At 38.3% G+C, this 27,356-nt stretch overlaps 1 protein-coding gene across 4 annotated transcripts; it reads left to right on the top strand.

Moving 5' to 3' along the window:
* The first annotated feature begins 1,091 nt into the window (after positions 1 to 1,091).
* Positions 1,092 to 27,320, top strand: intu (inturned planar cell polarity protein). Of its 4 annotated transcripts, none has more exons than XM_034303217.2 (16): positions 1,092 to 1,560; positions 4,928 to 5,499; positions 7,179 to 7,264; positions 11,431 to 11,634; positions 14,736 to 14,854; positions 15,688 to 15,777; positions 16,283 to 16,360; positions 17,208 to 17,391; positions 17,711 to 17,764; positions 17,894 to 17,956; positions 18,915 to 19,160; positions 20,800 to 21,291; positions 22,034 to 22,128; positions 22,392 to 22,581; positions 23,912 to 24,051; positions 26,326 to 27,320. In XM_034303217.2, exons 1-16 carry the CDS (start codon positions 1,469 to 1,471, stop codon positions 26,435 to 26,437), a joined length of 2,817 nt encoding a protein of 938 aa, XP_034159108.2. In that variant the 5' UTR covers positions 1,092 to 1,468; the 3' UTR covers positions 26,438 to 27,320. The 4 variants fall into 4 exon arrangements, with proteins under 4 accessions (XP_034159108.2, XP_034159107.2, XP_034159106.2 ...); XM_034303216.2 differs by having other exon boundaries at positions 1,094 to 1,560; positions 23,909 to 24,051; XM_034303215.2 differs by lacking the exon at positions 1,092 to 1,560 and adding an exon at positions 3,253 to 3,828.
* Positions 27,321 to 27,356: the final 36 nt, after the last annotated feature.

The following is a 27,356-nucleotide window of genomic DNA, read 5'->3' as shown; positions in this document are numbered from 1 at the left end:
GCAAGATATTAACAATGCATTAACAATGTTTTTTGAAGAAGAAAAAAAATAGAAAGAATAGTTCTAGTGTTTCAAATAATCCTGTCATAGTCAATAATGTCAGGGATTGAGCCGCTTAAGCCACATGAGCTGAAGCTGAACAGTGAATCAACACCAGTAAACTGAAGCGCTTCACTAGTGGGTTAATTAACTCACCCAAACGCATCCTATACACATATGAGATTAATCAGACATATACACAACATAAATGTATTACTATAACTTGCTTCTGCACAAAATGATGCAAATGCACAAGTGAACTTAACGGTCTAGGTAGAATGGCAAGTCACACTGTGAATACGCTCTTTCCATAATGACGTACTAAAACACAGACAATGAATAATTAAAGCATAAAGAATTCACAATATTTTTTTACAGTCCATTTTTGTTGTTGTTTTCATTTTGTGGTTTTATTTTATTTATGTTTCATTTATTTAGGATATTTAATTTTTTTGACATTCCAATTCCAATGTCTGAATATTCTTAAGTATTAAAAGTTCATTGCTCTTTGAAAGGGTGTACATGCATTATTATGCTATTATATTATCCTTAAATCAGTGGCATAAAATGGTCTTTAAATGACAATAATATCGTTTATCGCAATTATTTCTGTGACAATATATCGTCCAACAAAAGTAGTTATTGTGACAGACCTAATAACACACTGGCATGACTAGCATTTCAAGATATGCTGTAAAAGGAAAATAACTTCAGGATGGAAATGAGCAGTAATCATAGCACCCTGTCATTGATTATTTTCTAATAACAGCATGTCTCAGTTTTATTCCTTACATACTGTCTCACAAATGCACATAAATACACACTTCTGCCTTGAATGGATGCATTACAGATCTACACTCTCTCTCTCTCTCTCTCTCTCTCTCACTCTCTCTCACTCACTCTTAACATACCCCCCTCTTTCTCTCTTTACATACTCTGTGTGTGTGTGTGAGAGAGAGAGAGAGAGAGAGAGAGAGAGAGACTCTCACCACCTCTCTCTTTCTCTTTCTCTTTCTCTCTCTCTCCCCACACTTGGTATGAGGGCTATTTAACCACAGCGAAGGCAACAGAAGAAAAGGTCTGGTGAAGTATTCAGGAGTGCAGCTTTTCATCAGAAGCAGCAGAAGGACATTTCGGTCGGTTTTTATTTAGCAAGAGTTATAAACCGTCTGTAGTCAAGAGCTGCTTTTAATGTTTCTGGACATTTTCGTTCTGCAGTCTGCCTGAATATACTGCACTGCCAGAGACGCTCTGTGTGTGTGTGTGTGTGTGTGTGTGTTGCATGTTGAACTTAATTTTTTATTTACAGAGATAACACTGAGTCAGTGTGGGAGAGAGAGACTATCCATGGCGTGGTCACTGTGTCTCTGCAGTGGTGTTTAATTGATGAATTTGGCTGAACAGGCGGAGACAGAAAGCATGAAGCATCATGTTCACTATCTGTTCCGCTGGGAAAACCCTGAGAGCTGCCTGCACAGACCTGGACGAGTTTGACTCTATACGCAGTGTTTTACTCTACAGGTCAGTGTATTAATCTAAGGGTCAGTGTTTTACTCTACAAGTCAGTGTGTTACTCTACAGCTCAGTGTGTTACTCTAGAGGTCAGTGTTTTACTCTGCAGGTCAATGAGTTACTCTACAGGACAGTGTTTTACTCTATAGGTCAGTGTATTTCTCTGCAGGTCAGTGTATTAATATAAGGGTCAGTGTTTTACTCTACAAGTCAGTGTTTTACTCTACAGATCAGTGTTTTACTCTACAGGTCAGTGTGTTACACTACAGCTCAGTGTTTTACTCTACAGCTCAGTGTGTTACTCTACAGCTCAGCGTGTAACACTACAGCTCAGTGTTTTACTCTACAGGTCAGTGTATTACTCTATAGGTCAGTGTATTTCTCTGCAAGTCAGTGTTTTACTCTACAGGTCAGTGTGTTACTCTACAGGTCAGTGTTTTACTCTACAGGTCAGTGTGTTACTCTACAGGTCAGTGTTTTAGTCTGCAGGTCAGTGAGTTACTCTACAGGTCAGTGTTTTACTCTATAGGTCAGTGTATTTCTCTGCAGGTCAGTGTATTAATATAAGGGTCAGTGTTTTACTCTACAAGTCAGTGTTTTACTCTACAGGTCAGTGTGTTACTCTACAGGTCAGTGTTTTAGTCTACAGCTCAGTGTTTTACTCTACAGCTCAGTGTGTTACTCTGCGGGTCAGTGTGTTACTCTGCGGGTCAGTGTTTTACTCTGCAGGTCAGTGCGTTACTCTACAGGTCAGTGCGTTACACTACAGCTCAGTGTTTTACTCTATAGGTCAGTGTATTTCTCTGCAGGTCAGTGTATTAATATAAGGGTCAGTGTTTTACTCTACAAGTCAGTGTTTTACTCTACAAGTCAGTGTTTTACTCTACAGCTCAGTGTGTTACTCTACAGGTCTGTGTTTTACTCTACAGGTCAGTGAGTTACTCTGCAGCTCAGTGTGTTACTCTACAGGTCAGTGTGTTACTCTACAGGTCAGTGAGTTACTCTACAGGTCACTGCGTTACTCTACAGGTCACTGCGTTACTCTACAGCTCAGTGCGTTACTCTACAGGTCACTGCGTTACTCTACAGGTCACTGCGTTACTCTACAGGTCACTGCGTTACTCTACAGGTCACTGCGTTACTCTACAGCTCAGTGTGTTACTCTACAGGTCACTGCGTTACTCTACAGGTCACTGCGTTACTCTACAGGTCACTGCGTTACTCTACAGCTCAGTGCGTTACTCTACAGGTCAGTGAGTTACTCTACAGGTCACTGCGTTACTCTACAGCTCAGTGTGTTACTCTACAGGTCAGCGGTGATCACATTAACAACTGTTTTGATGTAATATCCCGCTTCAGTAGTGTGTTGATAATCAGCTTTCAGGAATTTATATCAATACAGGACCAATTAGAAGGAAGAAAACGTTGCTTAACTTTATTATTTAACATAATTTCACATGTTTGTGTGGATTTATATGTGAATGTAGACTAATATACTGTGTTATATGGTTGTAAAATATGTGGGGAAAAATTTTTAATCCTATAAAAATCTTTAAAACACTTTTGTGTTTATGTTTGAAGTGAAGGGGTTTTAAAAACCTCTAAATCAAATATTAAGTCTATTGTTTTCGAAGTACAGTTACATAATTTTTTGGGGGGAAAATATCTTTGATTTTACTGAACATTAAAAAAATATTTGAATGAAAGTTTACTTGTGTTGAAGTATTTTTTTAAGTAAACTTCGCCATCACCAGCAGGCTCTATGAGGCATGAAGGCGTAAAATGCATCCTGGATAAATGGCTTAACTCACTGCTTATTGAATATTTATGTAAAAATCCAAGCACAGTTAGTATACTAGTTGTTTAATGTTTAATGGCATTTCTCTTAGGAGTCATAAACTATCTGTATGCTTTTGCATGCTGTGCATACAACCGAAAGCTTCTACGTTGCTACAGCAACCCAAACCTCATCCAATCACGCGTCGATAATCTGTCACGTGCCCCCGTGAAGGACCCGTATGTGTACAACATGGCGAGTTCATCTCGCTTCTCATAACTATGGCAAACAAACAGACGTACCCTGAAAAAAACAAGCGGAAACAATTGAAACAATTTTAACAGGCTTTTAGAAAATGTGGTAATGGCCTATAGAGAGTTTGGAGCACTTTTTGAGAAGAATTCCGCCTGCAATTTGAGTGAGAAAGAAGAGGAAAATGAGGTGGCTGAAGATGGAAGTGATACACAGTCCAGTTCATGCAGTTACTCCGAGTATTCAGAGTAAGAGGCAGCAGTAATGGAGAAAAGTGCTTATATATATATATATATATATATATATATAATGTGTGTGTGTATATAATATATAATCTCTGCATGTAATAGGCTAATATAGTGTGCATGCCTACAAACATTCCTACATACTACATACATCTAGTTTGAACCTCAGTGCATCATTCTCTAAACCTTTATAATAATGATCCAGACTATAGTGTAACACATTCAAGTGGTCTTGGTCCAGATAATCTGGATGAAAAAAAATACCCGTTCCTCTTTCCTGACTTTAAATTTTAAGGAAAAGTTCTGCTTCCAATTTAGAAAGCCATCCTTCATAAATAATTACATGCTGTTCCTCATCTTTACTGAATTCATGGACGTGGTTTTTTAAGAGCTCACCACAGAAATGGTGTGGTTCAGTTTAAAGAGAAAGGGAAGAAAACTTATGTTTAGGTGCATATTTGGTGTTATACTTTCTGCAGAGTGAGAGCATTTTGTGCTGAAAGGATTTGTGGTGTGTGCGAGTTTTCCCTCAGGCAGGCCTTACACTTTGTAATGCACCCTGTAAGTTCACCCTGTGCTACCAGACAGAACTGCTGTGTGGTTAAAAATGACTATTAGAAGAGGACAAATGAGGGGAAAATGTAAAAACAGTATGGGTTAAGGTCAGTGTGTGGTGTTTCAGATGGACTCATTGCCATTTTTATTAGTTTTAAACTGGGTCATTGGGTTCAGTCAGAAAATTCTGACTTTTGTACAGCTAGTACATGCATGAAGACCATCACTTAATGCAACTTTTAGAGCTGAAAAACAGCCTGAAATGGAAGATCTCACTATTAGCTTATCTTATGTGTGTGTGGTAGTTCATAAAATTGGATGGCTGGTCACAGTCATAGACTTTTACTACATCTTTTATGGCCTATTGCCTGTTTGTCATATAAATAGGCTGAATGCAGTTATTTGTCCTTTTTTTCTGAAATAATAAATATTCTAGTATAGAAGCTCTATGCCTGTTTTATACTGAAAGCACTGTATGACAGATGAAATAATAGTGTGACACTGGAAATACTTGAAAGAATCATTGTCTGTAATTTTTCTGTCATAGTGAGCTTGAGCCTGAGTGGCTGGATGACGTTCAGAAGAATGGTGAGCTCTTCTATCTGGAGCTGAGTGAGGGCGAAGAAGAAGCTGTACTCTCTCACATCACCGCCACTCAATCTGCCGCCACCAATCATGTGCGTTTCAGTGAAAAAGAGGCGGAGATCATCACTGACAAAAGAAGCAAAAAACTTGCGGACTCCAATACGAAATCACAACCGAAATTCAAGAAGCTTGCTAAAATCCTTGGACGCAAGCACCGTCCATCTCAAAGAAGCAGGGCTGATGGGAAAAACGGCAGAGCTTCTCAACAACCAGCGTCCATTTTGAAGAACCAGACAGGGCAGCGGACAGGATTGGTGGTGCAGCAGCCATATTTGAAAGATGTGTGTGTTTACATCAACCCCAAACGGCTGGGCAGTATGTCTCCTCCTCCCTCAGAGAAAGGGGGCTTACTGGAGGCCTTATTGGGAGTGGTCCTCCGGGGAGGAGACGGTTTGAGCTGTAATGGGGAGAGACTCGTAATTCATGGACTGGTACCTCATAGTCCTGCTAGCAAGTGCGCACAGATTTTAATTGGTAAGGATGCTTAAGCTTCACAGCCTTTTGGGTAAAGAAATTACAATAACAAGTTTGCCCTGATCTGTCATAGGATTTACTCACTACATAAGGAAGAGCACTGTCACTTCATTTGCTGCAAGTTAAAAGATGCATAGCCTTCCTTCATTTTTCATCCTCTCTTGTTCACCAGCCAGTTTTCTGGCCACAGATGGCTGTGTCTACGATGACCAATTTTCTGTGGCTTTGCTCAAGAGCCTCAAATAAAATAATCTTAATCCTGTAATGGACAGGGTGCCAGCGGAAAGAGGCTAAAACAGGAGTTGTCTGATTCCTTTTCTTAGCACCGATATGCAGTGTAGCATCTGCATTCAGTGCTAACTGTGAGGTGAAGAGGACTTATACACACTTATATACTAATCATTACCATAGGCTATAAATAAAACCTATATACTAATACCTATATACTAATCATTACCATAGGAGATAAATAAAAGTATGTGTAACTTTCTCCAGATCCGGAAAAGAAATAAATGGTTTGATGTTAGAGGAAAGTTAAAAGAAGCTGCTTTTGACATCAGATTTGATTTGATGATGAAATCTGAAGTCAGCAGCAAAAATGACCCCCCAAGTTCCTAACATGAGGTTTAACAGATTGTGACAGTGGTCTGATGTTATTTATTATACTGTTTGTAGATTTGGGTGGGCCAAAGAGAATAACATCTGTTTCGTGCTCATTTAATTGGAGAAAATTTTTTGCGTTCCAGCTTTTGATATTTTCCAGGCACTCACTGAGACTCATTGCTTTAGCAAGGAACTTTGCAGTAAAAAATCAGCAACATGTAATTTTTTGGAACATGTATTTTATTCGCAATATTACAATGGGCGTCTGATAGACAGAAAACAGTCTCTGGCTCACAACAAAGTTATTTCTTCCGACTGATCTGATGACAGGAGTTTTTATTGAGTACAAATCAAAGCATCTTTGGGGCATAGTAGACTAACTGGGGGATTCAGTGTTAGATGTTGATTTGTCTCAGATGTGCGGGTTTTAAGCTTTTGCCAAACATCCTGCTTCAAAATGACATTAGGTTAAACAATGTGCAGCATTATGTGTTGTACTATCCATTTAAAATGCACTAATGTTGATGTTTGATAGAGATCAGTAGGTGGTTATCATTTTTATTTGTAATAGTTACTACAAAGAAGAATCCAGAAATCTCTGAAAAGTAAAGTAAATGTCAGTGTTACATATTTTCACCCAATTTTCTGTGACCTTTTCATCATGAAATGACATGCAAGCGAAATCCACAGTAGTCCAACGTGTCCAATTCCAGACACACCAAAGGGATTCCAAAGGAATTACACAACTGAGTAAATCACCACAAGCTAGCTTTTTTACAAGTGGCTCTGAAATGCCTGGCCATGTTAAAGCAATTAGGCCATTTAAATGTCTAAAATAACGCAGGGGAAATCTGTATAACCGAGATAGGAGTGCACAGATCTACAAAAAGCAGGTGGAGGAGGTTTTGGTTTGCAGAAGCACGACATCATGTGGAGTTTGATAGTGTATCTAAAAAACAGAGAATCATAGTTACTTTTCCGTATGATACTAATCACCACTCAAAAAAAACCTCTCATACTTTCATTAATGAAGATGTTTGTAGATGATATTTAACAACCTTATCTCTCATTTTTAGGTGACGTCCTTGTAGCTGTTGACGATGTGGATGTTACATCAGAGAATATTGAGAGAGTTCTGTCTTGTATTTCTGGACCAACACAGGTGTGTCTGTGTCTGTGTGTGTGTTTTCACATTGGTTAAGTAAAATACCTCAAACATGTGGGGTACCCCAAGCAGAAACTTTGTAAAGGGGGAGGGGGCTGCAGGCTGACACTCCAGTTTGCACACTGGTGAATAACAAAATGCAATCTCAGTCATTTGAAATAAAATCTTTGCAAGGTTATGTAGAAACAACACCATGCAAACACGGAAAGTACAGAAAACCGCATTTTCTAGTACAGAAAACAGCATTTTTCTGAGAACACAAAAACGTGAACATGCATTTACACCACATTAACTCACTGTTCAGGCTAATAATCGCAATCACAGCATACAGATGGGTGACAAATTAAAGGAAAAACCAGTGGCTCTGTTATGCTCTGTGATGGCTGTTAATTTTTTTGCCGTGGTTTGAGTCCACTTCTCCCTTTAGAAGGAAAAGTCACTGGAAAACAATCCTTCAGTTCTTCTGACTGATCACCTTTATCCTGTTATGAAATATTTCTATCCTGATGACAGCGGTATCTTCCAGGATGACTCCGCCCCCATCAGCAGGGCACGAGGGCTTACTGAATGGTTTGATGAAATGATATAAATCATATGCTGTGACATTCTCACGCACAAGATCTCAATACCTCTAACTGAACATCTATGGGAGATTTTGGAGTGCAGTTTTAGACAGTACTTCATCATCAAAACACCGGCTGAGGGAATATCTTTTGGTATAATGGTGTTCATCATTCGTTCGTGCTCCAGTACAGTTCCAGAGAATCTGTGCATTGAAGCTATTATGGCAACTCATGGTGGCTCAGCACTTTACTACGATACTTTATTTGGTTTCTCCGTTAATTTTTCACTCACTTATATGCTCCATCACGGTCATATTGGCATTCCAGTTCTCAATGTGAAAATCTAGAAACAACTACTAGCATCCCTGGGTAATCATTTTTTATATAATGATAGTAAATAAGGTCTGTTAAAGTCTGCTGGGAAACCCGTACCCCTACTGTACCACAACTCTGAGGAACACCACCATAATACGACTATAAAAGTTAAGTTACAATTATCTGCAGATGCTGTACATTAGACATTTCATGAGATTTCATGAGGTTCCCTCTGCACTGTTATGGGTGTCAGTGGACCAGTATTTACTGCCCTTTTTAAAATCCTCAAAGATTCAAAAGAACAAATTTGGTAGATTATTTACTTGTTTTCCGTATTTTATTATCTTCAGTGTTTTATTTCTTCTCAGGGCATTATAAGTGGTTCTTTAAGCAAAGCCTGTACGTTGGACAGAAAGCACGCTAGTCTCCGACAGCAACCGAATGTAAACTGTGCCTGAGAAACCCAATTAGAAACAGCTTCCGCATTTGATCTGTTTAATGTGGGTTTTTTTAGCACTTCCACACAGCAGAGTTTGCTGAAGGGGTTGAAAAGCTTGAGGCACAAATGTATAGCTTCATGCTGACTTCTGCAAATCTTTTAGACATACATTGGAGGTCACCTCTGCAATTTTAATAGATATTTGTAAATGGGCAGAGGTCCTAAATACAGCCTAGTCCTCAGGATATTGCTGCACCTGGTGGTCTTTACTGTGCAGTGTATTTTAAATAGTTTCAACCTGCCTTTAGGAGATTTTCTAAATGGCTTGTTAACATGGAAAATAATTTTTTTGCTGCGAAATTATGAAGAAATAAAAAAAAAACGAAAATCTAAAACTGAACCTCAAATAACAGCCGTGAAGTTATTGGTAGGGATGCAGCAACCAGCCTTTTCAGCAAGTGCTCATAGAAAAAGATTAGGTTTCATTAAAATGTCTTATTTAAAGCAACTCAAAACCAATTAATCTCTTAAACACAGACTTCTGGTTACAAAGTGCAGAGTAGCTAAATTAGAGTAAGTTTTGTGCCAGGGTAACATATGGTGGCTACATGAGTTAATGGGAGGTCTGTAGAGGAGAAAAAATAAAGTGCACTTTAATTTTATGAGTCAGAGGAAGTTATTTGTGCATGTATTCTTTCATTTGGCAACATGATTTCAGGTGTAACAGGTAGAGCCCGGGTTTGTACACCCTAACATTATCATGTACATCATCTGTGCTTACGTATATATTTTTGCTTAAACCAAAGTGATTTCATGTTTTGTTAATCCACGTTAAAGTTTTGTATGTAGGAATATAGATTGCCTCAGAACATGTGTTGTTTCATTTTCATCCACACATGGAATTGTCATGTTTTTTTATATGCATGCTTGTGTCCTACAAAACATTTCCTCTGATCTCTCCCCAAGCCGGTTTCTGTTCGGCTCTGAAAAACATTGGTATGTGGATTACATGGTTGTGTCGCCAGTGTAGCGATGGCGGTTATGGCACAGCTCACATTTGGAGGCCACAGGAAAAGTATTATTACTCTGCGGATGGAGAAGCAGAGGGGGGAGAAAGGGACAGATTAGAGGATGAGTGCATAAAACGAATTACACCAAGAGATTCAGAGAAGAGGCACAAAGAGACTTTTCCTTCATTTTCTCAGGTCTGCTTTACTGTTGTGATATGGCAGAATATTGCCATGCTTTGGTTAGATGAGCTGTGTAATGTTTTGTTTAATGGTTTGTTCACTGAGACAAAGACAGTCCAGACCAGTATGGTGTTTTAACAGCGATCGACTGAAAATGATGTTTGCCAGCATTTCTTATCCATAGTGACATCACCAACAAAAACACAGAACTATATTCTTGACCAGTGCACAAACAGCAAATTCTGCAGTGTACTTTTTTTTTTTAGTAATAATGTTATCCTGAGGTCAAAGTGGTGGTTCAGCATGAATTGGAATGGCCCGTTTCTGTCCGTTGAACTCTGCTTGCTAAAGGCCTGTGGATGATTGTGGAGCTCTCACCATTCAGCTGCTTTTCAGTGGTTTTAGAGTGGTGTCATGGCCCAGCGTGCAAAGTGACAAAACTGTTCCACATTTTTGATGCACAATAAAAAATCCATGTATATATAATTAACTGTCACAGTCAGTGGTAGGCACTTGGTAAACACACCAGTCAATCAAATGTTTTTATTGTCTTTTTGCCTTCTGAAAAGTAGTTTTTCACGAATTCAGGATCTTAGGAATGTGGTTTGAAAGTACTTTCCTGACTTACAGGAGTTATAAGTGAAATATAAGTGGCAATGTTATTACAGTTATACAGCTAAGTCATCTGATTTCAACCAAAATGTCATAATTGTGAAAATCTTGAATCATGTGGTCAGCGTTTGAGGTAAACTCTAATTGATATTAGTATGTAATTATGTATTTGACTGCTTTATGACTAGTGTGCCCAAATACTACCTTTTAAACCAACCCTCAATTTAATTTTTTCTACAACTATCTCCCAACACATTGGCACAAAACAACGTTAATGCTTGTTTCTGGTCAGTGTGTGGAAACACGGTTTCAGCACAGTCAGCTTCTGGAATCAAAAGTGAGGCAGATCCAAGCATTATCCACTTTGAATAAAATAATCTCTTGATGAATAAATGTAAATGTAATAAATGTCCAATACACTTTTGGTGTTGTTAATCATTACTTCCCTTCAGTCTAGTTTTCACTGTTACACATGTGTACACGCACACACACACACATTCTCCACTCATTGCAGTTCTGCTCTGAGTTGGAAAAAGAACTGAATTTGGCTTTTTCACAGCGCTGATGCAACATCTGTCCATTTTCCCCATCACCTCAAAATGACTATTTAATGGTTGTAGTATAACTTTTTCTAGGGCACAGCAGTAGTATGTCAAATTTTCCTTTTCTCTCCTTTTCTCAGCATTCAGTTCACTCTTTTGCTAATTTCTCACTAAATTCCCTCTAACATACCCGAACTGCAGCCCTACCCTGAGAGAAAACAAATAATTATGGATTGAAACATCAGATTTAACACAACGCAGTGAATGAATTTAGTGCCTTTTTCACGTTTTATTCTGGAATACTCCTGTGATTTGTCTGCTAGAGGAGAATCTTTGGATTTGGATAATATACATGTTACTATTCATTCAATGTAATCTTCATTATGTCATTCTTCACTATTTATTATTGAATGCTATAGTTTGTAAATACTGTTTCATTTATTTGTGCTACAGTGTTATGTACAGAGGGAGTGTTAATTCCTGTTCTATGACCATTTTTCAGGTGCATTTGACTCTGGAGACTGGCATTGCAAGCAGTGTAATGGACTCAGAGGTGCCGAGACCGAGACCCACTGCCCCTGTCAGCCAGCTGGTGCGTCTCCTCTGGGGTGAGGACACCACGGAGCTGCAGATGAGTGTAGCACACATTCCTCACATCGTCATGTACCTGTCACTCAAACTGGACTCCGAGTCACCTCAGGAGGAGGTCAGTGATTGAATCATCTCTGTACATAAATTGAGAACGTCAGAAAATGTGCTTTCATTTTGTGAGGCATTAAAAGAGTATGTCAGAGATCGTTCCAATTGTTTGCAGACATTTGTGCATTTGTTTTTCACTTGGCAAAATGATTTCAGCACTGCCTAGAGAGAAAATACATTATGGTTTGAAACACTGGATTTAACAACACAGTGACTGAATTTAGTGTCTTTTTAGATTTATCTTGAAATACTCCTATGATCTGTCTGGTAGAGGAGTATATTTGGATTTGAATAATGTACAGTGTTACTGTTCAGTTGTTCAACTGTTCATGTAATGTAATCATTATGTCAGCTTTAGCTATTTATTATAAATACGCTGTTTCTTCACTGTCCCACTGTCCCACTGTCTACTGTCATGTTTTTATTGAGCTGTGGTGTAACTACCACTGGTGTTGGCCCAACTTTGGCTATACTCCATCATATTTCATTGACATGCTTGTACATTTGGTCATTAGTGCCAGTAGTGTGTACAGAATAGCTGTAGACAGGAAATTAGAGCTTGTATGTTAAATATGGTTAAGGTGGTTAATTGTGTGCATGTTTCTGGAGTTTTTCCTTGGTTAATGCTTATTAAGTAAATCACAAAGAATTATGCCCAACAGTGCTATTAGAGAATATTTTGTACCAGCAAGTGTGTTGGAAACATGAAAAAAGGAGTGAAAGGCCCAAATAATCTGCCTCACATCATAATCTAGACCTTTCTTCAGTTAACTTCTGCTAGAAGGAGCTGCAGCAGCAGTGACTGCCCACATCAGCTGCATAGAACAGTGTCTTCACTCAACAGCAACAGCAGATGAGTTTGTCCTGAATCATTTATAACATCACACTGAGCTCCTGGGAGGATCAGTCAGTCTTGTTAGTGCCATGAAACACTCATTTAGATTTAAATTTATGCAAAGCTGGAATTACAGTGCAGCTTTGAGAGAGCTCAGTCTTGGAAGTTCTCAGCTGAAACATTTCCAAACTCTTAAAGTCCAGTCTCAAGTAGTAAATAACTCACACACTGAATGTGTGCACTCGTCCAAAATGACAGTATTGTGCATAATATAAAGCAGAGAGCATGAAGGTTAAGTTTTCTGAGTACTTGTAAAGTGTGCTGTAACTAGATTTATTTGAATCTTCCAAAATTTGAATATTTGAACTGAGCTGATTTATGGCACAGTTACTGCACCATGTATGTGTGCATGAGCTTCATTTCCTGTCTGGCCAACTATTCTCCCTGCTCAGTGTATATCTCAAATTTATTATTCAACTAACATTTGTAAAGGCCCAGTTTCATAAAGTTCCTTCCTCTTAAAACTCTTAAATTTGAAGTGTTTAGGTTTTGTTTTGCCTTGGCGCTTAACGTTACCACTTTTGACTAGCACTACAAACACAAAAACATCGGTTTTGAACTTGAAACGGAGAATAAACATGTTCTCCTCTGTCTATTCCTCTTTAAACATTTTGTGGACTTTCCTTTTTTTTGTGCAAGATGCACAAAATATCATTTCTATAATTAGACCAGAGAACCTTAATGTCTATCTCTGTAGCTAGTCTCTAGTCTGATGAGCTGCCTTCAGCTAAATAATATACATAAATGCGGGAGATTTGACAAACTGCATCTTCTGCAGAGCCCAAGCTCATTCATGTGTAGAAATCTAGGTCCACATCCGAACCGCAGTCCGCCAGTAGGTGAGCCCTCATATAGATTCCTTTTTGGTCGTAACATCTCAAATTGAATGCTAAACCAACCAGATCAATTATTTTGTGGTTCCTCACATCATTAAACAGCCTTTACAGGAACAACGGCCAATTTTAAAATCCAAAATGTTCCTCTAAATGTTTTACTCCAGATGTCCTCATAATGATAAGATAGTGTCAGGTGTGCCACAATCACTTGCTAATCACAAAAATACAGTGTTTTATTTGAAAATCTAAGGGAGCCAAAGGATTTTTGTCTGGGCCCTGAGGTTAAGGTTAGGGTTAGCTTCCATTGTGCCAATGGAAGGTCTTCACAAAGACAAAAAAGTGTGTGTGTGTGTGTGTGTGCGCGCGTGTGTGTGTGTGCACATGTGCCTAAGAATTTTGTGTTTTCATGTTCTGTTGTGCTCCCATGAGACCCTATTACATTCTCCTTTTTAGTCCTGCTCTTGTTTTGTGCACACACACACACACACACACACACACACACACACACACACACACACACACACGTTTCCTTCAGGTTTCTAAACGGTTGAAGTGTCCTGTTATGCATACTAATCAGAACTCAGTAAAAGAGGGTCCCCACCTCTTCATCTTCTCTGAATAAATCAGCGTTACTTCATTCGTTAATCTCCTTTATTTTGAACTAGAGCAGAGATTCTTTTTATAGAGCGTGTTTGTCTTTCAGTGGAAAAGTACTTATTTTTATATTAGTACATTCTGAACCAGGGTTATGGTGATATTTGTATATTTATTCTTTACTTAAAAACACAAATAGAAATGAATGTAACCTGCAGGCCGTTGTTTAGTACTTCAACAACAAAAACTTTTCTACATCATTAGCGGCCCAGCTATGTCGTTTTAATATGCATGTGCCATTGCCTCTATCACTATGGCACAGAGTGATAGCTCTGGTTAATGCTGTGTTGACTGTGATTTCACAAGCTATGTTTACAGTTGATGCAATGTGTAATTACAGTTTAATTTTAGTCATGCAATGCTTTTTCTTAGTATTTTACCAACGCATCTGAAGAAAAATGTTGATTGTTTTGTTTTTATCGTCAGTGTACCTTTACATTGTCCAGATAAAAGACTAAGAAGCTATGAGCTAACTAGCTAAATTGCTCATCTTGTTTGTTAGCTAGAATATGCTTGGCTTCCATTTTTCCCATTATGACCTGTAGTGTTTTCATCTTCCCTCACTGAAAGCTCGAATTCACTAGTTTTCTGTGAATGCACATCTGGACTCAGACTCCACCAGATGCTCTGTGGATATTCTCTGTTAATTTATAAACTCAAGAAACACCTCTGGTATCTCTGTGATGAAGTGTTGTATTGACGTGTTGCGCTGTCTCTCTGCAGCAGGAGATCTTGTACCAGTACCCAGTGTCTGAGGCAGCAGCACAGCTGAAGGGAGTCAGAGGAATCTTCCTCACGCTGTGTGACATGCTGGAGAACGTCACTGGAGGACAGATAGTCAGGTAACACCTTTTTCCTCCTTTTTTATTCTCTGTCTCTCCAGCAAATACTCATTAAATCGATCACAACTGTTACATAATGAACTGATTACAATTATTTGAGCTGAATCCAATTATGGATTTCCATTTATTTATAATGTAGCAGAACCTGTAACCAGATATAAGGGTCATTGTCAGTGAGTTTAGTGATATAATCAAAGTGCTGTACTTTGTGTTTTAGTTATTACTCATGATTAAAGGTTTTGATCAATGAACGATCACTTCATTCAACTGAAACTCTTTACTCTGAATTTTCAAGCTCTGATTAGGAAAAAACTAAGAAAACTCCCCCTTAACGTCCTATGTAGAAACTCAGGAAGGGATCCTGAGCTCTATGTTCAACATGTAACATCATATCAGCATGGCTGCTCACACAATCAACAGTAAATAAAGTACTAATTCTCCAGTTTTAAATAAGGTTATAGTAGTATTTGTTTTAGATCATCAACATACAGACATATTATTTAAATCTGTAAATTTAATCATACAGTTAGGTTATTTGAGAAGGCAAATACATCATAAAAGTGAATAAATTGTACATATCACTTGCTAGAGTCTTGCTAATTCATGAGTTTTGGTGCTTGGACAGAACAAATAAAGACAAGATTTAATGGAGACATTCATGTTTCCCACTGTAACTCAAACATGCTGAGGTTAGAAATGACATAATCCTGAGCTACGACTTCATAGTTCCTAGTTAAGTTGACTGCAACATAAGATGATGTACAACCCTGTGTGTGTGTGTGTGTGTGTGTGTGTGTGTGTATGTGTGTGTGTGTGTGTGTGTGTGTGTGTAGTTCCTCTCTGTTGCTCAGAAAGCAGTTGGTCCATGTGGGTTATTGGAAGGAAGGAGAGAATCTGCTGGTGATTGGTCTGCCTGCTGACAGGTAGTCATGTGACTACGATCCTCTCACAGCATCCACAGTTACAATACACTTAATTCACATCCATAAACGTTTAAGTCAGAATTAAACACTTAAAGGAATGTTTTGGAGACAAGTGCAATGTTCAGAGTTGTCCTGTTCACTTGAAATGAAGTCTATGAGCCAAAACATTTGTTTAGTGTCTGATGTTTGGTTCTTTAGTTTTGCACTGCAGATATGAGGCTAATCTAATGTAGTTAACAAGTTAATGGAAGTCTGTCTCATCCAAAATCTTTTACGTAAACTTCTACTTGAAATCTCATCCAGTATGTAGTGATGTCACACACACTTGCTGATGTAATATTAGACACAGCATGACTTACTGTAGTCTACAGACATGAACAGATCTTCACCTTGAGCACCTTGACAATGGGGTAGCTATCTTGGACAACTGTCACTTATCTAGTCACAAAACTTTGGCATCACTGTGGCTTTTCAGTATTTGTCAGTGATATGTGTTATCCTGCAGGGTGCCATTGCTGCATCTGCAGACTGTTATAAATGGATTGGTGCGAACTCTCAGGGTCATGTACGGCACTCTGCACAGGTGGGTGCTGTTCCTCTACATTGTACACAAACATCAGCCTGTTTGAGTGGTTTCATTTTCTGTTTCCTCTTTCCTATTTAGGCCACTTTGGAAAGAACACATTTAGCACACTTTGTTGTAGTTGTATTTTTATGACTGTTTTTTTGCCTTCTATAGTTCTTGAGAACTGAACATGGCTTCTGCTTTTGTGTGTGTGTGTGTGTGTGTGTGTGTGTGTGTGTGTGTGTGTGTGTGTGCGTGTGTGTGTGTGTGTGTGCGCAGATGGGTGGGGCAGAGGGCAGAGAGAATGAGAGTGTTTGTGCAGTTGTAATTGTGTGGTTTAGTGTATTTGTGTGGTTTTTGCTGCTTTGGTGTGGCAATAGGAGTAATTTAGCAGGAGACTGAACATAGAAAATCTGGAATGTTAAAAGAAATCTGGGAAACAGTTGGAAAAAAATGTCTTGGAAAAGGCTTTTTATGGCAAACAGTATTAATATCTATATTGCTAAAGCTTGGCTTACAGATTTTTTGCAGATTTAACATTTGAAATTTGTAAAATTTGAAACGCTGGGCACGAGATGTGAATACACCTTGGATGGGATGCCATGCCATTTACAACTAGGGGCAATTTAGCATAGCCAGTCAACCAAGTTGCATGTTTTTGGGCATTGGGAGGAAAGAGAATCCAGAGGAAACCCATATGTACACAGAGTGAACTTTTAAAACTCAGGCACATAGACAGTAATCCAAGCTCAGCATTGAACCAGACCCTGGAACAGGGAGGCTCCAAAGCTACCCGCTGCACCAACCCCAGCTGGAAAATGAAACAACAATAAAAGAAATAAAATATTTCTCTGTTTCTCTGTAGTGCCTTTGGTGAGGTGGAGAATGCTCCTCGGCTGGATCATTTCTTCTGCCTGTTCTTCCAGAGACTCATCCAACCCTCTCGTCTGACTGACAGCCCTGGCTCCTCCCCCTCCAACATCTCCGGGACCCTCTTCCTAGATGACCTGCCCGCCATGCGCTGGCTCACTCTACCACCAGACATTAAGGCATGTCCCCTAATAAAGACAAACACTACTGCTGTTTTAATTTCCGCTTTTTGTGATTAGTTTGGAGCTCGTCACACTGGTCCTCAGCTGCAGGTTTGAGAAACTTGGAGTAAAAGTGCTGCACAGAAGCGAGTTAACAGGCTATATTGTTGATAATATACACCATATGTGTTTTAATGACACACACGCTTGTTACATAATATGAATGTTAAGTATGATATACAGTATAATTACAGGCTTTTGCAGCAGCTTAATGGATTAAACACAGCTGAAGGAAGTGTGTTTTCTGTGGCTGACATGCGTCTCTGTGGCTTCACAGGTCGAAGTGGACACTGTTCTGTCAGACTTTGAGTCTTCAGACTTTGGTGACATGGTGAGTGGGGAAAAAAAAGCCTATTCTTTCTTTCTCTTCCTTATTGATTTTATAAATAGAAACCAAAGTATTTTCTAATCTTCTCTTTTTGACTGTTTTCTCATTTATCTTGACTTTTGGTTTCAACAGTCTGAAGACTTCTATGGCATGAGGCGTCTGTATGTCATTTTAGGGTCCTGTCTCTTCTACAAGGTGAGTCTGTCTCCCACTGGATCCAATTACGCCCTTCATAAATTCAGTAGCGTCGGATACATTCACAATAAGCAGGAGTTTATCTGTGTAAATGCCAGCCAACTGCTGAACAAGTGAAGGGTTCAATTATAGATGAGAAGATGGAGAGGGTGATTCAGTTACTTTAAAGTGACAGTTTGACCAAAATGAAATTGGTTATATTTTTTGGAAAATATTTTAATCAGCCCAAGTCACCTGAGATTAGCCATCTGGTGAACAATGTCTTATATATTATCCTCTAAACTGCATTACTATAAACCAAAAGACATTGTTTAACATATGAATACCATAAACACTTTAATTAAAGCAATACTGTATTTAAAGTATATAAAGTCTATATTTAATAAAAATGAACATGCAAATTGAAACTATATTATCATCAAAATCACTTCAAATGTACAAATCTACTATACAGGGGCCAAGCTTCCTGTCTGAGTGTGTGATGAAGAAAGTGATTGTTTCTACAAGATGGCTGCCACTTTTTTTCTCTGTAGTTCTGTTGTTTATGTTTATAGTTAACTGTGACTTAAACAATACTATATAGACAATACTGAACAATGTGACAGAGGTGTTTTGTATGTGTGTGTGTGATGAGTTAGATCTGCAGTTGAACAAATGCTAAACTGCTAGATATAACTTTCTTGTTATTTAAATTAGCCTCATATCGTTAGTACAAAAATAAAGAAGCAAGCATCAGACACCACCCAAGTCTTGGCTGGGTGTACTATTGGAGTAAAGAGGAAGCTGTGTACATTTACATTTAAAACATGAAAATTCTGGCTCTTGGTCTGAGCATAACGAGCAGAAGTGCTGAACCGAAAGTGACACAAATGCAAAATAAGAGCAAAACTAAAGAAAAAAACACATTAATTGCAGTTTGTTTTTCCTAAAGCCTTAGACCTGTTCTCTTTCTACTCAGGGATATCTGATAGCAAACCACCTGCCTAAAGAGGACCTGCTAGATGTGTGTCTGTACTGCCAGCACTACTGTCTGCTGTGTCTGGGTGCAGAGCAGCGTGTGGGGCAGCTGGTGGTGTGGAGGGAGGTGTTCCTGCAGCGCCACTCACAGCCCGACTCCCGCACCTCCACCTCCACCTCCACCTCCACACCCCGCCCAGGCTACTGCGAGTCCCACGGCCGCTTCTTCCTCCTCATCGTGGGTCTGGTGAGGGACGAGTTTATTTTGTTTATCATCATCTCATCTATATACACATACAATGAAAGGTGACATGAAACAAAAGAACCACATACAAGACAATGCTCTGAACTCAGAAATACACAAAGCGGACAGGACAAGAGCAAAGAACAAACGTAGCAAAGTGTAGCACAGTACAATAAATACACAGTACAGTATGGGGAACTGAAATGCAGCATTAAATTGTAGCAGGTGATAGAAAAAAATCCATCTACAAGTCTGAGTACATTACAAAAATAATAATTGAGGCAAAACCATGCTTACCAGATGTTTGGCAAAACTTTGTATGGAATTAGTGAATATTTTTCATTTAATTTTTATTTTACATACAAAGTAATAATGAAGACTGATGTAATCTTTAATATACTGATGTAATATTTATTTATTTGTTAATCTATTTACTTACTTGCTTACCTATTTACATAAATTATGAAATGTATAAATTCTTTATTGATTTCTTATGGATTCTTAATTACTTCAAACATGTTGAATAAATACAATAAGTCTGATATTTCTCTTTTGTAGTCTGTGATATTTTCATTAACTTTATGCAATTCCATGGCTTGTAGTTGAAATAAGCCTCTATTTCTTGTGCTCTTGTAAGACACTGGTCTTATGTTAGGTGTCTGTTCTCTTCAGGAGAGCTTTTAAAAGCTGAGGAGTGCTTCTTTGCTGTTACCCGATGTGTAATTACATGACAAAGGATTTTTGTGGGAGTGTCACGTCATTGTAACCCTTTTTGCAATTATTGATCCTTTGTATGCCATGAAAGTTGCCTCGTGCTATGTGGGTTATAAAACAGCTCTCAAGGTTCAGCAAAGCATTAAAGAGACACATGAACTCAACCAGCTTCACATGTCTCATGCCTTTTATTTATTGGAAAGCCTCTGATGAAACACCCCAGGTGAACTGAAACTGTTCAAAAATAAAGAAGGATTCAGATTTTTTAAAATTCTCTGAGAACAGATTGGCAGGTATTCTGCTTTCAATACTCCAGATGTACAATTATTTAAACATGTTACCTGTGTGTGTGTATATATGTATGTGTGTGTGTGTGTGTGTGTGTGTGTGTGCAGTGATGCCATGCTGTTTTATCCAATATCTTCTCAGCTGCCCTGCCTGTAGCTACGTTTCCCTGCTGCTAGGCTTATTACTGCACATTCCTGTCAGGACTTTGTGCAGAACGTTGGATCTCCAACGGTGCAGCATTATTCTCTCTCTGGAGCTCTCTTTCTCACACTTCAGCCATGCTGCTTTCACTTCATGTTCTTATTTTGTACTCTAATCCCATCAGTCTATTGCATTTTTTCAATCCTTTCTCCTTAGCTTACTCTCAGTGGGCTTTCTCTTGCTCTTTGTCTCAGTCTCTCAATCGCATTCAGTGCAATAATTCTCTCTTTAATTCTATCTTTCTCTCAGTTGCATTCAGTGCGATTATTATTTTTCTTTTCCTGTCCCTTAAGAAGAATCAGTGTATTTAGATATTAAATTATACAGTATAAATGACTACAATGAGAATAAGAAAAGTAAATTTAATTAATGCATCCACAATTTATTCATTACACATTCTTCTATTATATCTTTTTTCTTGTATCTTGTATATTTTCAGAGGCATTTTATGCAGTGTGTGCTACTGGAAGCCGGTGGTTGTGCGTCTCTTGCACTCGGATCTCCTGGTCCTGACTGCATCTATGTCGACCAGGTCAAAGCGACTATCCTGCAGCTTGAGAGTCTCGAGTCTGCTATTGAAGAACGCCTCTCAGCTCCTCCTACTCCTTGCCTGTCCTGTGCTGATTGGTTCCTGCCCGCCGGTGGACGGGACCGCCAGGACGTGATTGGCAGCTCACCCATCCTAAATCGGCTGACAGCAGCCATCAAGCCACCGTCACCTGGCACAATTGGTCGAAGCCTGTTCAGAGAGGCGGGGTCAGGGCTGAAGGGCAGGAAGCCGAGCCCACAGAGGAGTGTGTCGGACAGCGGGAGTGAGGGCCGAAGCGAGCAGGGTGACGTTGGGCTGAGGATGCCATCTGCTGGTACTCGCAGGGACTCACTGGGGTCTGGGGGATCAGACGGCAGTGGCGGTAGTGGAGGACTGTTTAAGGTTTGGCTTCCTTTGCCTTTGCCTTCTTTCTACTGTTTAATGACTTGAGGTTTTTGATGAGTTTCTTGAATAAGGTGAATATGTTCTAAAAAGTCTTCTGTAGTAATGTTGAAGGAAAAAACACCAGAAAACACCAAAGCATACACTGAGCTGATACAACTTAAAGAAATACTCCAGCATATTTTAACCTCTAATGTATAACCTTTAATCTCTACTTCATCTGTAATTATTGTGTGATTACTATCGACCGTAATTTTGACATGTTTCCGTGTGTTGACAAAAGAACAGAAAGCCCTAAATTCACATATAAAATAAAGTTAGAAACTATAACTATTAGTCTTAAACAGTAAAGGTCTTACCATGAGGCAGATATGAGAGAAAATCCTACCAAGCTGTTCTTAGGCAGTTTTATCCTATTTTCCAACACTATAGTATCAACTGTAAGACAAATGTAGTGTATATTGTGTGCTACAAAGTGCCTAATTAGAGTGATCCAGATCAGCCTTTTCCAGTTACATCTAGATTTTTATTCCATTAAAATTCTCAGCTCACTTTTACCTATTCCTGTATAGATTTTGTAATTCTACAGTATTTAACTTTTAAGATTATTTTGTAGACTAAACTTTTCTAGAGTATTTAACTCATTTCACTCATTAACATCAGGTGTTCAAAACCTTTGAAATCTGATAGTGTATATGAGCTTTACTGAACAAGTTTCTGTTTTATAAATGTTTTACTGCAGATTCCCAAACTTAAGCAGCCCAATCCGTTCTATCTGGGTTCTCTGAAGAAGAGCCTGACTGAGAGAGAGGCTGAGGAGATGCAGAACACTCTGAAGTGAGTCTGTGTGTGAAAAAAGCCAGGTCATTTTTAAATTCATTTTCTAAATAATATGAATAAATTCCTTCCTGAAGTAACCTTACACAAAAGTGTGCAGGGGTTTTAGAAAATCCAAGTAACACTGTTTATGGGTGCAGGAGTATTACAGCTCTCTATGGGTGCGCCAGGGCTTTTTGTGCTGGTGGCAGTGAATAAAAAAAAAAAAAAAAACAGACCTTTTTTTAGACCGGTGTTGATTAACAATGCGTGTGTGTGTGTAGGCTCACAGCAGGTTTGGAAAACACACTCTTTCACTATATTCTGATGGAGACAGTGCAGGGCATCTTCATCACGCCCACACACAGAGAGCTATCGCAGCTCAGCGGCTCCATCCACCCTCAACTCATCCGCAACTTTCACCACTGCTGCCTGTCAATCCGCCACGCCTTTCAGCAGAGCCTGCCAACACGGGTATGAACCTGTGTGTGTGTGTGTGTGTGTGTGTGTGAGAGAGAGAGAGAGAGAGAGAGAGAGTGTAGATCTGTAATGCATCCATTCAAGGCAGAAGGGTGTATTTATGTGCATTTGTGAGACAGTATGTAAGGAATAAAACTGAGACATGCTGTTATTAGAAAATAATCAATGACAGGGTGCTATGATTACTGCTCATTTCCATCCTGAAGTTATTTTCCTTTTACAGCATATCCTGAAATGCTAGTCATGCCAGAGTGTTATTAGGTCTGTCACAATAACTACATTTGTTGGACGATATATTGTCACAGAAATAATTGCGATAAACGATATTATTGTCATTTAAAGACCATTTTATGCCACTGATTTAAGGATAATATAATAGCATAATAATGCATGTACACCCTTTCAAAGAGCAATGAACTTTTAATACTTAAGAATATTCAGACATTGGAATTGGAATGTCAAAAAAATTAAATATCCTAAATAAATGAAACATAAATAAAATAAAACCAAAAAATGAAAACAACAAAAAAATGGACTGTAAAAAAATATTGTGAATTCTTTATGCTTTAATTCATTGTCTGTGTTTTAGAACGTCATTATGGAAAGAGCGTATTCACAGTGTGACTTGCCATTCTACCTAGACCGTTAAGTTCACTTGTGCATTTGCATCATTTTGTGCAGAAGCAAGTTATAGTAATACATTTATGTTGTGTATATGTCTGATTAATCTCATATGTGTATAGAATGCGTTTGGGTGAGTTAATTAACCCACTAGTGAAGCGCTTCAGTTTACTGGTGTTGATTCACTGTTCAGCTTCAGCTCATGTGGCTTAAGCGGCTCAATCCGACATTATTGACTATGACAGGATTATTTGAAACACTAGAACTATTCTTTCTATTTTTTTTTTCTTCTTCAAAAAACATTGTTAATGCATTGTTAATATCTTGCATAATTAAAATCTGTGCTAGTGCTTGCTACACAGCTTAAAATTGAATGCACATAGTTTTTGCATTCGAATGTGCATGTTTATCTTAAATTCAACAAATATTCGACGTTCAAATTTTAATTTGACAGCCCTAGAGCAGACGAGAGAATAGAAGCAGCTTGAATGGCTAAAATGTTGGTGACATTCATTCTTATGTAAACAAGCATGCATGTGAACACAACGGGCAATATCGAGGTCAGCAAAAATGATCGAGGTCACATCCATATATCGTACAATAAGTCGATAACGTAATTATCGTGACAGGCCTGTGTTACTGGGTACAGGGTTTCTTATGTGTGTTTGTATGTTTTTCTCTGTGTGTGTGTGTGTTGTAGCAGGACAGAAGAGGAGCTGACAGGCCACACACTTCTCGAGGCCTCGGTCCAGTTAAAGAACATGGCATTTTGTTCCAGTGCAAACCTGAGAACTGGACCGACCAAAAGAAACCCGCTCCCACAATGACCTACTGGGTTATCGGGTACATGTTTCCATGTTTTTAACTACTGCGCTAACAGGTGTAATTTAGCATGGGTAGATTTTAATACAGTTTAGGTTATGAGTACAGCATTTCTATCCTCTATACAAAACTATAGCCATTACACTTTATGCATTACATTCCAACACACCAGCTATTGGTGTAAATGTGCAATGAGACTGAAACTACAACTGACTACAACCACAGATTCCTTCCTCTGCAAAATAGTCCTATCTCTGAAGGAATTCAGGAAATCTGAAGATTTAGAGCTCTAGAGAAATAATGAAAGCATATAAATGTTGACTTATAGTTCCAGCAACTGTCTTTAGATTTCAAGTCAATTTCAAGTAACCATGTTTTCTATTCTTCTTCAGAGAAATGTGTAGAAATTGTGGTCAGTGTTAATCACATATTGTATATATGTGATTTGTATGGTGGATAGAGCCAGGTTGTAAAAAAACACTGGAGATTTCCTTTAAGCAAGAGGACGTTGAAGTGAATATTGACTTTTTTCGACTAAATCATTAGAAGCACTTTTTCATTGGTTAAATGGTTAAACTTATTTTTTGTACTAATGAATCCAATGGAAAGGAAAGGCAGATTGGTTTTGGGGCATCTGCAGCTCGGCATATGTGTAATATATAACAAACACCGTGCAGAAGGGCAGGCAGCTATCATTTACACAGTTCTGCTTGCATTCTGTCCACACCTTTGTTTCTGTCAAACACCTTGCTTATTAGCATGCTGTCTGCAAATACTGAAGCACAAATCTTTTGACTACACACACATACACACACACACACGTGCACACACACAAGAAGAACATCAGCAGCCTGATGCACCTTTATCGTAGCCTAGTTTGAACATAAATGGCCATTGCATTCAGGTTTACAGACTAAAAAAATTACTAGTTGTACCACATACACTGCACAAAAGTTATATTTTAGCAAGTATTTTAAATATGGGCAAGTTAAGTATAAAAAAATTCTATTTTGATATGAAATTAGTATAACTCAAATGTCATATTATTTAGCCTGTTTTTGTTTGTTTATTTAGCCTGATGCCTTTACTCTTTTCAGGCTTTAAATTGTCTTATTCTGTTGGCAGATTTTTCTTCTTTCAAGAAGTAAATGCTTGAAACCAGACCACAAAGGTCTATCAAGTTACATATTTATTATTTTAGACTTGAATAGGGAAAAGGTGCAATGATCAGTGAGTTAAAACAGAGCAGCGAGCATATGTTTCAGAACGTATGTGGAAGTATGTGGAAGTATGTGTAAAAGATTTACATTTGATGTAATGGGAACAGGAAGTACAACTGTTACATGGAAAATTCCCCTGGGCATCGATGAGAACTTTTTTTACTTTGCAAGTCTAAAATTATATATATATATATATATATATATATATATATATATATATATATATATATATATATATATATATATATATATATATATATATATATATAGCTTTGTGGTCGTGTTTTCATGCAGTGTGAGGACAGCCTCTGCCTTGGATTTTGAACATCTTCTTGCTTCATGCAGCTGAGGACATATTTATTTCAGTTGAGCATAACTGTCCCTCTTCCTTACAAGAAATAAATGCTTAAAATTAGAAATATGACATATCTGCCAATAGCACAAGATGATTTCTAGATAAATGTTGCTATTTTCAAGATAAATTCACCAGCTATTATTTTTTTGCAGTAAAACATAGTTTGAACGTAACCTGAAGTTATAACATCAAACTTACACCTTCCTTCCCCTAAAAAACAAAACTATTTATAAAATCTGTTCAAAGCGGTCAGTGTACAGGTAAAAAGTGCATGTGCAGCAACTCTAAATGCATTTTATTTTATCAGTATAATAAATTCTTTATTTATTTTATAATCACAGTCAATGGCACTTCATAAGATAAACCAAAAATACGTTATTTTTATATTGGGCAGGATTACGAGCACTTTCCATGTCTACCACAGATGTCTTTTATCTTCTTTTCTGTATCTCTCACTCTTCATTTTGGGGATCTGGAATTGATTTCCTGTTTGTTGGTGATGGTGAAATGCATCAGGTTTTTACTATCCTTTACAATCCCTTGACACAGTGTACCGTAAGTGTCTGTGGTGTAACCGAAATTCTACACTATGCTAATTTTAACAGTGATCAGTTTTACACCCTGATGTACGCTCATACTTGTGTTCACCTGGTGCAACTGGCTGCAGAGGAGATTTTCCTTCACAACTTACAACCTCTGTTTCATTGTTGTGTGTTGCAGGCGGATGGTGCTAGAACCCGTCCCTCAGGAGTTCTACGTGTGTTTCCACGACTCGGTGCCGGAGGTGCCTGTGGAGATGGCCTTCAGGCTCTCCTTTGGCCTGGCCATGTGATGTTTATTCAGGTTTCCTGGGTCACATTGAATATGAATAACCTGCACGGCTCTTTATGAGGAAAAGAGACACTGAGACGGAACAATGAATTAAATAAAGGACTGAAGTCAGGGTCCTTCATTTTTATATTATTATATTATATTATTATTCCTGGTTTCAGGAACAGACCTGTGTGTAATCCAGCAACTGAGTGGTGTTAAAATTGCAGGATTTTGGGAGTCGGTCATCTGAAAATCTCAACATTTATACCTCAGATTGTGCTGAATTTTTTAAAGAGAGGAATATTTCCACTATAGAGAAGTGTAAAGCATTCACTGGTGTGTGAGAAAACTGTCTTTTTAGCAGGTAAATTGGCTGATTATCACCTCTAAACATTATAGATCTATGGGAATCGCTGTTGGTTTGTGATTAAATCATTGTAACTGAAAGCTGTAGTTTTGCACATGGCAGGATTTCTCACAACCTTTGCAGCTATGATGTTTTTAAATCATACTGGACCAAGAACAGCCTTATGACTTGCCAAACAGTTGCACATGTGTACATGCTGCTGGTGTAGTAAGAGCCTGACATTACAGTGACCAACTTCAGGGTTATTTTTTAATGTGGTAAGAAACATTTATTTAAGATTTAGCTATGGAAGCTCGTTTCAGCCATGAGAAAATATTACACAGCTTGTTTTTAATCTTACAATTGTGAGTAAATATCACTCAAAGCTGACATTCTTTATCTCATAATTATCTCTTAAATGTTATTTTCATTCTTTTTTTCTCAGCTACAGCTACTCACAGCTAGTTCTGATTTAGTGCACAGTCACACTAACTCACAACTTACTCATAATTAATTAATTATTAATTTTTAATTAATTAATTGTGAGATATTAACTCGGAACTGCGAGACAAATCTGCTTAATATTTTCTCA

Source organism: Pangasianodon hypophthalmus, chromosome 4, assembly GCF_027358585.1.
Source record: "Pangasianodon hypophthalmus isolate fPanHyp1 chromosome 4, fPanHyp1.pri, whole genome shotgun sequence".
In the NCBI taxonomy this organism is placed as follows: domain Eukaryota; kingdom Metazoa; phylum Chordata; class Actinopteri; order Siluriformes; family Pangasiidae; genus Pangasianodon; species Pangasianodon hypophthalmus.
Note: the sequence above shows the minus strand (reverse complement) of the source record. Positions and strands in the feature narration are given on the sequence as shown.

What these genes read in the sequence shown, in the direction of transcription:
- intu (XM_034303214.2), top strand. Translation starts at nt 3,692, where the DNA reads ATGGCCTATAGAGAGTTTGGAGCACTTTTTGAGAAGAATTCCGCCTGC. An exon ending in ACTGGAGGACAGATAGTCAG is followed by an intron (nt 14,855 to 15,687) that starts GTAACACCTTTT and finishes GTGTGTGTGTAG; the next exon opens with TTCCTCTCTGTTGCTCAGAA. An exon ending in TCCTCCTCATCGTGGGTCTG is followed by an intron (nt 19,161 to 20,799) that starts GTGAGGGACGAG and finishes GTATATTTTCAG; the next exon opens with AGGCATTTTATGCAGTGTGT.